The 11,566-nt window shown below is 38.4% G+C and overlaps 1 protein-coding gene across 1 annotated transcript in view; it reads left to right on the top strand.

Moving 5' to 3' along the window:
• Positions 1 to 11,566, top strand: part of LOC118683889 (serine-rich adhesin for platelets) — a 196,739-nt gene that overhangs the window by 177,474 nt on the left and 7,699 nt on the right. The window contains exon 6 of the mRNA XM_036378359.2: positions 546 to 1,205. Coding sequence (XP_036234252.2) covers positions 546 to 1,205 — 660 coding nt within the window. The remainder of the gene's footprint in view (positions 1 to 545; positions 1,206 to 11,566) is intronic.

Genomic DNA, 11,566 nt, shown 5'->3' with positions numbered 1-11,566 from the left:
GCCAATGCCGATTGGCGGAACGCTCACCTCTTGCAATTTGTTGATCTGGCGGTGTTATCTTATTCTTGTCATACTTTTATATTATCATTGTCTTGTCAATCTCGGTCGCAACGTTCTAATTTATTTCCTATAGATTTCTATTGCATTATTATAAATTGACCGTTGTGTCGGAGACTGATAGTGGGTAGATTTGACTGCGCACAGGCTTTGTGCAGGAAAATGCGGCGCATGAGCCGATCAAGGCAGCAAAAGGAATTGAGTCCTGGAGTATTTTTTTGTATGTGGTTATATTGCTTCTAGATAAAGATGACAAACAAATTACAGTTGAGAAATGGAAATGAAGGAATTCTATTAGAATAGATGGCGGCTAGCCAAAGACGAAACAAGGTTTCAATAAAAAGAATAGTAGTATGCCAAGCTTTTTTCAAGTCAAGTGTGTTAAAGGGTATAATCTATATGAGCTATTAAATGTTGTAGACAAATTAACAGTGATAAAATATTGATATTTATTTAATTTTTTTCACTTTTTACAATTTCTCTTGCAGCACGAAATCAATGAAGTATTCGAGGAACGTCGCGCCCGACAACACGAACAGCAAATGCAGCAGGGCGACCAACATGCCGCATACCAAAGTAAAACCGACCCTAATTATGATGCTGTTATTAATAACTGTCACAGCAGCGATAATCGATCATCCCAGTGCGATGTAGTTGACGCGCCAGCAAAAGCGATTTCTAACATTGCAGAAATTACAAGTCAACATGCGACAAGTGTTGATAATGACAACCAGCTTACAATGCCATCCACAACGGTTGTCACACCTCGCCTTCGTACTACAACTGAACTCAAAGCCTTACCACCGCCACCTCTCGGCCTCACCAGCCAAACTTCGGTAAACAACCAGGACGAAAGTAACTCTAACTCATGTGCTACTGGCAGAAATGATAATGACTTCACCACAGCCAGCACACAGGAGGATGTGAATATTTGGGCAAATAAATTTCTACGAGATTTGGATAATTTAATGTCATCGACACGTCCACTTTCTCTAAGCGCCTGTTCATCGCCAACTTCGAAGACCTCGCCTCAATTGCTTTCCGCAGCGGCCACGGCTGCCATTCAGAGTCGTTATGGGCGCTGTGCAGCCGAACGTGCCGAGAACTGGGTATCCAACGGATTGGTGCTATTGCGACCAGAAAAACATGTGAGTAAAAATATAAATGACTAAACCCTAATATCGCTTTCGATCATTCTTATGAATCTTCCACTTCCTGGTTGGGTATTTATTAAAAAGCCCAGAATAGATTATTTTAGGTTCTATATATTCGTATATATTTAACAGTGCCTTGATTAACCCATTATAAATCTGCTTAAACATTTTATATCTATTCCGGCTGATTTACCAAAATATTTGAAGGAGTGAGATCCAATGTGTTTTAGCTTTGAAAGAAGTATTATCAACAAGTAAGGAAGAGCTTAGTTCGGGTGTAACCGAACATTTCATACTTTTGCAACTTTCAAGGGCGGAGGAACACCTTCAGGTTTTGGCAAAACTTTATATCAAACTAAGGAAAATATAGCTGGGACTTCATCCATTTAAGGAAAGAGGATACACTGGCTAAGGGAAGTATAAACCCGATTTTACCCATTTTTGGCATAAGTTATAGTTCGATTTCAGCCATTTTCACAGAATGAAAAAAGTGATAAAATGACTGTTTTTCAGCAAGTTTGGTTGATATAGTTTAAGCGGTTTCAAAGATATGTACATCAAGGCGGTATTCTAGTCTAGAAACAGGAATTTTAGGTAATTTTTAAAGTGTCTTTTTATTTTCTCGTATTTATTTTAAAATAGTATAGTTTGGGGATGAGCCTAGTTCATACTCGGGCTAGGGAGGTCTATAAGGAAGATTCTCTGATGTCGTATTGAAAAAGCCTGGTCTGAGAAATATGCATTTAAAGTTTCGCGTAAAGTCTTTTGTTGGATTAGATCCATCCGAACCAGGCTGGGTCAGTAACATGTTTCTAACTCCGAAAATAATTTAAATTTTTAAAAATCCTATCGTAGACATATTTCGAAGTAGTTCAACTTTGAAAATATGAAAAAAAAGTTTTTTTTGAAATTCTACTAGTGTATACCCCCTTAAAACATTTAGGGGTAAAAGCCATGACCACTTTTAAAAAACTGCCCACAGGTGTCCCTGGCGAATGCGATCTCCTGTACCAAATTACAAGTTTTTCATCTTAATTTGCAGCTTTGTTATGGTACTTTAAAAGTTTTCGTTTAATGGTGTTGTGTGGGCATGGCATTGGTCCGATTCCGCCCATTTTCAATATAAATCTCTCTTGGGTGGCAAGGAATATGTACCATGTGCCAAGTTTCATCAATTTATCTAAATTTTTACTTAAGTTATCGCTTGCACGGACAGACAGTCACTCGAAATTCAACTCGTCTCGTCATCCTGATCATTTTCTATAACTCGATATATATCTCGATTAGTTTTAGGTGATACAAACAACCGTTAGGTGAACAAAACTATTATATTCAGTAGCAACATGTGGCAAGAGTATAAAAAGCGAGTATTGAGGTGATATTCTTACAAACGACTTCTATAACTGGTTTTCGATAAGATTTTATAGTGCTAGATGCTAGTTAAAGCCTCTACAAAGGTCTTACAATTGAGCAAGTACCTTAACGCTGACCAGCGGCCGTCAAGTTCAGCAAGAAATCAGTGGAGCTCTGTCCCGCTCGCATTATATTAAGAGTGAGGCTGAGGTACCTTTCCCTGCGATAACTCTGTGGCCTGGTACTTAGCCTTTTCATGAAGTAACTCAATGCCATTGATAGTATGACTAGGCTTTTCTTATTAACCCTAAAGCGCACGATCAATGATCTCAAGTCTATTATCGGCACTGTTTGAGAGGACATTGCCTTCTCTGTACTGCTTCCTTAATAACAGCTATTTCTACTTGAAGAACGTCGCAATGGTCAGGAAGCTTCAAGCTGGAGTTAATGGATGGTTCGCGACAGCTATCTCTTTCAATGACCTTCTCCATAAGCTTTGACCCATCCGTATCTCAAACACCTCATAATATTGGGAATTAATTTAGATTTTGAACGAATCCAATTTAGTCTAAAAGGAAAAATAAATAAAGTTATTTGTTTTTAAAGAATTTCACAACGAAAAGTGCATGAAATATCTTTAAAACGTTAAGCATAAATTACATCCAACAGAGCAAAATAAGGTTCCATTAGCTAATGATTGCCTGTAGTTCAATGCGGCCCACTCAACGGTCTCTATGTGCAGAGGTATACAATCAAAATTGTCTTGCGGCTACTAACGTCTGATTCGATGCATATTTACGATATTTACGAGAACATTTTTTGTTGAACTGATCACCTTCGAATGCAGGTGAGCGCCATTAACGCTAACGGTTTCTGCTGTTATCTTGATGTAAACACATGTTTGGGCACACGTTCGCGACAGTGTACAACACTGTCAACCGCGGACTTGCTAAGCGACCGCCTCGCAATTCGCTAACTTATGTTTCCACAGACACACATTGCATGCAACACAATAACAATGCAACGGCATAGCAGCTGTTGAGCACTGCAAAGAAGGTACGTCACGGCCGCTCAGTGGTACTCAGCCCGTCACGCCGCCGCGAGTAAGTCAAGCAGTTAAGGTCGCGCTGTTGTTGCGCACTTAAGTGACATTACCGTGATACGAATTAAAAATTTATGGTAATTTTGCGATCGGTTTCATAAATTCAAGCACCTTTTGCAAATGAACACAGATAACATAGGCGACCGAACGGAAGCAATGGCGGGCGAGGAAAATGAAAACATAGCAATGCGCTGAAAAAATTGGCAAAATAAAAGACAATGCTAGCAAAAGGAAAAGTCGCAGAAGGTAGCAGAAATCAAAACAAGAAGAAAATTGCACTGGCACGTTTCGGAACGATCTGCATGACTCTAAGTATGTATGTATATATGCGGTAGACTTGCTGCTGATGCAGTCGCAGTAGTGGTCCCATCAATGCTTGTTACAAGCCACCGTTTGCCTCCGATTTTTATCACTAATAACATCAATAATGAATGCTGCAGATTACACGGCGTTCCGCGACATGCTGAGCGCGGGGAGGATACCACGTCCACCGTGCTGTTGCAACAACCGCGTCTGCTACTAATGCCTATTACTTGTTGCAGGCGCATGATTATTGTTTGTAATTTATTGGCACTTTATTCTTGATGAGCGTTTTTGTCTGTCATTTTTACGACTCCAAAAACCATTAAGTTTTGTGTGCCACACAGAGAGGCAATAATGAGAGTAACATGTATACTTCTGCAGTCTACTTAAACTCACATATGTGTGCTTTTTTTCACGCTAAATTATGCAAGATTAGATTTTCATTTTGTTCATAACATTTTCCGCCGGTTTACGATTTGTGTTCGATGTTACTATTGTAATTGCATTTGGTTTGGTATTTAAATTCAATATTTTCTCTTGCGTTTATTTTTTCGAATGAGCAAGTTGCTTACTTAATAGCCAGAAAAGCACTTGTTCGTGACTATATTGGTGCGACTTTTTTCATTGTCAGGTGGGGTTTTGTGGCACTGATTTTCCATTTGAGATAAAAAAAAGGGTGAAAAAACTTTGTTGATTGTTTGTTAAGCAATCTTGGGGTTCGCAGTTCTTCCAAGTGAGCGAACTTAGAAACGTTCTGTCATTCATACCAAAAGTGCCTAATTTCTTTTAGATTGGAACATTGACAGCAGTGAAAGATAACACTCTAAACCGACATTCCTCTCGCACACTGTGTATCCCTACATATTCCAAGTTTCTAAATACCATAGGCCAAAAGTAATTTAATGGCAGACAGGCAGTGTTCCAAGCCCTGAGTCGTTGATTTCAGATTTGGCTGTTACTGTTAATATTTGCAGACCAATTAATTACTAATTATCAAATAATACAAGTCAGATGTCTCGAGCTATTTGCACTTTATATCTTCCCATTAATTCTTATTATTTTATACATTACCATAAATATATCTGGAAAGTTAGGAATGGCATAGAGCAAAGTAACAAATAACAGATGCAAGTAAATGACTATAGTAGTATATGTCAAAAGGTCAAGTATTGCAAGTCAGAAGCAATTGTGCTGCACATAAGAGAATCAACTGTAGAAGCCATCGCAAGCAAACTTAACTCAATTGCAATAAGAAACAATGAAAGTAAATAGAAGAATTGGCACATTTGTTGTTGCTTGCCATTGCAGGCCTGTTAACACAAAAGTTGTACGCCCACGAACTCCCTCATGCTGCCAGTCGCTTTCATAGACTCAGATGCAACCAGCCATCAAGTGACATCAATTTATCCCTTGATAAACAAATGCGTCTCTTTTCAACTGCAATATAGATTATAAAGTAGGAATTATGACAAAACTACTAAAATGTGTAAACAAAGCCAAATGCCATTCAGTGTGTTTGCGAGAAAATGGTGATCAACTCGAACGCCGCCTCAGGCCAGCCAACAAGCTGGCACCATTTCCCTGTATGCAACAACCATGGGGAGTGTAGCGTTAACACAGCACTTCCTTTGATCGCTGTTTTGCCCCAAAAAGTTAAGCACAAGCATACAGGTTGGTTGGAAAGTGAGTAGCGCTCACCAAGAAATAGCACTACTAGCTCCAAATTTTTTTTTTTTAAGTTGGTATATCTCTCGTAAGAACACATGCAATATTACAAGTCATTATGTCAATTAATGCTTTGTTTACAAGCCATTTGAAGTTGACGTGTCAGAGTATTTTTTTTTTTTTCAATATGGAAAAAATTTAATATCGTGCAGTGATTAGATTCTTTATTTTGAAAGGTTTAAAAGCAAAGAAAATTTATGAACAATTGTTAAAAGTGTATAAGAGTCCTCACCTTCAAAACTCACCGTTGAATTTTGGACTGCTGAATTTAAACGTGGTCGTACTAGTCTTGCAGACGATCCACGCGAAGGACGACCAGAAACCGCAACCACACCAGAAATCAATGTGGAAGGTTATAATATTGTTAGTGTAGATCTAAGTTTGACTAAGAATGAAATTGCTAATCCCATAGGCATCTATCATCTCGAAAACGAATTTCTCAGCAGAATTTGGAGCATTTTAAACCTATGGAAGAGACTTGGATCTACCACCATGATCCGAAATTGAAACAAGAACGTTTACAGTGGACTGAAGCTGGTTGTTCAGGTTGTTTTGGTATGTAAAAGGAATTTTGTTGATTAGTTTTCTGCAGAAAATTAAAGCAATCAACTCTGAATATTATTGCAGCCTTTTGGATCAGCTGGAAGACCTGGTTTGCAGTGCAAAAAAATATTTTTTCATCAAGACAATGCACCAAATTCACCAGATTGGGCTCCTAGCGACTACTACCTGAAACAATTCCTTCGTGGAAAGCGTTTTTCTTTGAATGAAGAAGCTATTACAGCCGTAGACGGGTATTTTGCAGAGCTTCCGGGAAGTTATTATAGGGATGGCATAAAATTATTCGTACCAAAAACAAAATTTTTTCAATTTAAGCGCAGAAACTTTTCAAACAACCTATAGAAAACTCACATTTTCAACAATTTTAAAACTTAAACTTTCAACTGGATGCATATAAATTCAACATTAAAGACTCTAAGTAGCTGGCAGTTATGCAATTTTTTATTGTAGGTGTTGTTGCCATTGTTAATAGCATTAAAAGCGCCTGTAGAGCAGCTTTTTCTTCTTTTACGCGACCTTATTCTCTATGCTTCATTTGTCGGGAGCATATTATTCTATATCAATGCACTTCAACTCCCGTGCACCGCTATACGTTGTTCCAATTGAAGGGTTTGCTCTTATGGTCAGATGTCGGGTGCCAAATGTGGCAAGTGCACTAATGCATGCAATTGTACTTATTTTATCCCTTCGAAAAATGTCCAAATAATATGCTGGAGTTCTTGTCTACAATTACAATTATAAGAAATCATTCACATGCCGATAGTTTATTGATTAATTGTTAACAGATGATGAGCTGCTCTGTTAGAGCTTCTGTTGTGCTTAAAAGGACCCCAAAACTAAAGCAACAAAAATTAATTTGGTTGCAATTGCTATGACGATAGAAACCCAATGTATATGCAGCCACTTTTCGGAAGCCACTACATCTACTGCATCCCTTCTTCTAAGGACATTCTATGACGTAAAGCGATGTAAGATTATTTTTTGAACTGCCGCCTGGCTATCGACGTACACATATATCGGTATTCTTTATGTTATTTCCTGCATTGTTAGCTATCTCAGCAGATTTCCTGACCACACAGACCTGCGCCTGAAAGATACTGCAGTATTCCGGAAGTTGCATGAGATCCGGCTCCGAGCAATAGATTCCGGCCCTCACTCCATTAGCCAATTTTATGCGTCTGTATAGATGTTGTAAGTGATCTGAAAACTTCCGATTAACCTTCCAAATAAAGCGTGAAGATACAAGTATATGGTCTAATTTATCCACTAACCCCGAAGATACTTTCCGTTGCAATGTCAATTGGTGGTAGGTTGAGTAACCTTTCTGGTGCAGAGGGACTTTTAGCGCTCCCATTATTCAGATAACAGCGAGTCGCTGTATCTGCCCCAATGGTTTTCTATATGATATTTTGCTGGCGGCGGTCCACCACACCAAAGCACCGTAAATTAAAATTGGCTGGACTACCGCTGTGTAACACCAATGCATTAGGCCAGCATGTAAACCCTAGCATATTCTTACATGCATATAGGGAACCGCTGGCCTATTTCACTCTCTTCTCCACATCAGGTTGCTATCCAAAATTACTCCCAGGTATTGGTATGCTCCTTAATTGTTAATTCAACACCGTTGAGCTTTGGGGGTTTCCATGTCGGGATTTTGTACCTCTTGTATAGAGTTCCATATCCGTCTTATCGGCATTTACCTCTAAGTTGGCCGATATTATTTGAAAAATACATGTACGAGAACATAAATAATTTATAAAACGGCGATTCTTCTTAAATTGTACGATTGGAAACGTTCTTAAATAATAAAACTACAAAGCTAAGTAATACATAATTCCTTTAATTATATTCAGCGAATTCACGCTCCAAAACCTGCAAAATACTGTAAGTACTTGGAACTTAACATTTCTTTATTCAATTAGAAAGGAATGGTATTAATACATAATATGTTACACCAAAAATTGCGACTGACTACTTAGTTGCCTATCGGCCGCTGGTTGTCATTCAGAATGCAAACTTTGGTCCACATTTGCATAGCGTCTACTTTTCGGCTACTTCCCTTACCAGTCACTACGATTCGTGTTGCCTCATACGTATTCTTGTGATTACAATAAAATTTCCTGAAATTGATGAAATGCATCGATAAATTCCTGAACACGTCCACACGATATAACCGCTGTTAATCGATTTATGAAACCAGTGCGCATAAATCAAGTCAAAGTGCTACAGACAGACATTTTATTAAGATTTCACTTTACAAAAGAATAATTGAAAATTTGTGTCAGCGTCAACTCAGACGCCTAGTCATGCATGTGGGGATGTGGATAAAGTAATGTCCACTCGAAGCATATTGCATTCAACCGCCTTTATTTGACCGCTATGTTCACAAGGCAAACGCATTACTTGCTTGAGCGATAATAAATAAACACACACATGCGCTTTGTGGAAGAGGCATGTGCATGTTTTTGCAGAACTAAATTGAAACGATTAAAATTAGGTCAACAATTTCCTGCAAGTATGTCCAAAGCATAAATAAACCAAAAAAGGAGTAAAGTAACAACTGCTTATAAAATATACGTAAAAGCTTAAGTAAGTCAGTTGATGGCAGCCAACACGCAGCTGTCACGCAAATGCTCGGCCCACCAAACGTATTATGAAATCTGTGAATTTTTATAAGACAAAAGGTATTGCAAATGCACATAACCTACAGACACACAAACGGATGCGCCCTCCGCGTGCGCTTGGACGCATGCTTCAGCACGACAGCGCAATGTAACAGAACAGGTTATATAAAAAAAAACATTGAAAGGAATGCGAATGCCCCAATTTGTCTTCATCAAGAACGTGTTCTGATTTTCGGGTGGCTTAATTTTTCTGTTCTCGTCATGCACTTTTTTGTGCTTCATTTTTGTTGCGCCGCGAAAGTGATTCCAACAGCTGTTTAAAACATAGTCGGCAGCTTTGCAGCGCGGCACGTTTGCTGTCCATCTGACCATGCGCTGTGACTGCCCTTTTATTGCTGCTGCCGGTCAAATGATGAATTGCTGTTCAATGCTCCAACAGCCGAGACGAATCCGCTCTTCTTATCATCCTTGCTGTTTCTCTGTCAGTTCTTTGGAGCGGCTGAGCATCCGTCACTGTTGTTTCTGGATTCCTTTTATCTTACTTTTATGCCTTGGGTAACACAAATCGTTTTCAAAGTGGGCTAAGGGTCCAATGGTCGTTTGTTCTGACGCGGCCGTCTGTGGTACATCGGCAGACACTTGAGGGCAAAGACGTTTTGTTAAACGGTAGGCTTGCCTGCAGTTTAAGTGTTTTGATTTGATAATTACGTATATTATCATTGCGCATGCGTGACCACCACGCTGTTGAGACGTGGAGGCTCACCGATTTATTTGCATTGCAAGTGGATCGCGAAGTTTCCGCCTACCATTTTCTCTTCCAATGGCGCGCCATTAATGGACTTTTCGTCAGGTCACCGCGATTTCTTTATAAGTTTATAAGCGCATGTGTGTGTGTGCATTGAACATCGTATTCTGCACGTTTATGTGAGGCAAATAAAATCATTAATTTGTTTGCCTCGTGCCCTTTTGTTTACCCATTTGTGTTGGCTGCACATGCTTTGATTTATTCATGGTTGTCAGCTTTATTTGCATATCCCCGTTTAAATGGTAATTGGGTGGTACTAATTGTGCTATTACACCAATTCCGTTGCTTCCCATGGGAAAATGCCGAGAGCTGACTACACCGAAATTGCTTTTGTTATTTTATTTTCTTTATTTTTGAGTAGAATTATGGCATTCGAAGAACGTTCTTGGTATGCAACGCATATCTGCCACCAATTTGGGTCAATCAACCGCTGTTAATCAATAATATATAAGTAAGTGGATCGATGAACACATAAAAAGTACAAGAGAAATATAAAAAATAATTGACTAAATAAAATAAGTTGTCCATATCATAGAAAGAGGGCGGTGCACAAACACTCTGAGTTCATCAGTTGCCTGTATTTCGTCCATTTAATACCATTGATTGGTAGCAATTGCTTATTTTATATTTCTTCGTTAATTTTTTTCTTCTGTGTTGCTCCCCTCCGCTGCTCCATAGTATCTGACTTGTCATTAACAGCGATCTTTCTTGTTATTTTAGATACTTTTATTTCTCTTTCGAACGCGTTGTTGCCCCACAAATGCCGTTTACGACTTTTTAAGTACCATGCAACATGTTTATTAACATAATGTCGCCGATCTAAACAATCAGCTCGGCTGGAAGCGTGGAAATAAATCCATACATGCCTGTATGTAACTGTGCAACAACATTTTGTGCACCAAATTCCATAACTACGAGATTGTTCTATTTGGTTATGTTTCAATCATTCTTATGTTTTTTTCTTAAATATTTAATGGATTTTGTTTGTGCCTCATATTGTTTATTAATTATAATTTAAATTTGTTCATATTATACTCTCGCAACCTATTGCTACAGAGTATAATAGTTCTGTTAACCTAATGGTTATATATATATAAATGATCAGGATGAAGAGACGCATTGAAATGTATGTCCATCCGTCCGTCTGTGAATCTGTAACTTGAGTAAAAATATAGATATCTTTATAGGTACACATGTTTCTTGGTATGGTTGGTATTATAGACAAAACTTTATTAATCAAAAACAAATAAATTGCCATAACTAAGCTCCAGAATAAGATACAAGAATGTTATTTTATATACAGGATCACATTAGGGCGGGGCACCTGCAGTTTACAATTTTTTTAAAAGTGGGCGTGGTCTCGCCTCCTAATAGGTTTAATGTGCATATCTCCTAAACCGCTAAAGCTATAATAACAAAATTCACTGAGAATAAATATTTTTAGCACCTCTATCGACAGGGTGAAAATAGGTACTCCCCATACAATGGTACTGCTAAACCTACTAAAAGCGCGATGAATCAAGCACTAACCATGCCAGAGACATTAAATTGCATCTCAGGGATGGTAGAAGATGACTTTATAGGAACCGCGTTCAAAATTAGGCAGTAGGCGTGGCACCGACCACTTTTAGGTGAAATCCCATATCTTGGGATTTGCTAAACCGATTTCAACCAAATTCAGTATATAATATTCTTCTCATATTTTTATGTTATAATGCGAAAATGGGCAAAATTGGATTACAGCCACGCCTATTTCCTAAATAACACCATTTTAAATTCCATCTGATTCTTTCACTTTCCACTATGCAAATCAAGCAAAACTTAATGTATCGAGATAAAACCTTGCGCCAATAATGCCTAAGTACTGAATATGTGGACC

This window comes from Bactrocera oleae, chromosome 2 (assembly GCF_042242935.1).
Source record: "Bactrocera oleae isolate idBacOlea1 chromosome 2, idBacOlea1, whole genome shotgun sequence".
Lineage (NCBI taxonomy): Eukaryota > Metazoa > Arthropoda > Insecta > Diptera > Tephritidae > Bactrocera > Bactrocera oleae.
Note: the sequence above shows the minus strand (reverse complement) of the source record. Positions and strands in the feature narration are given on the sequence as shown.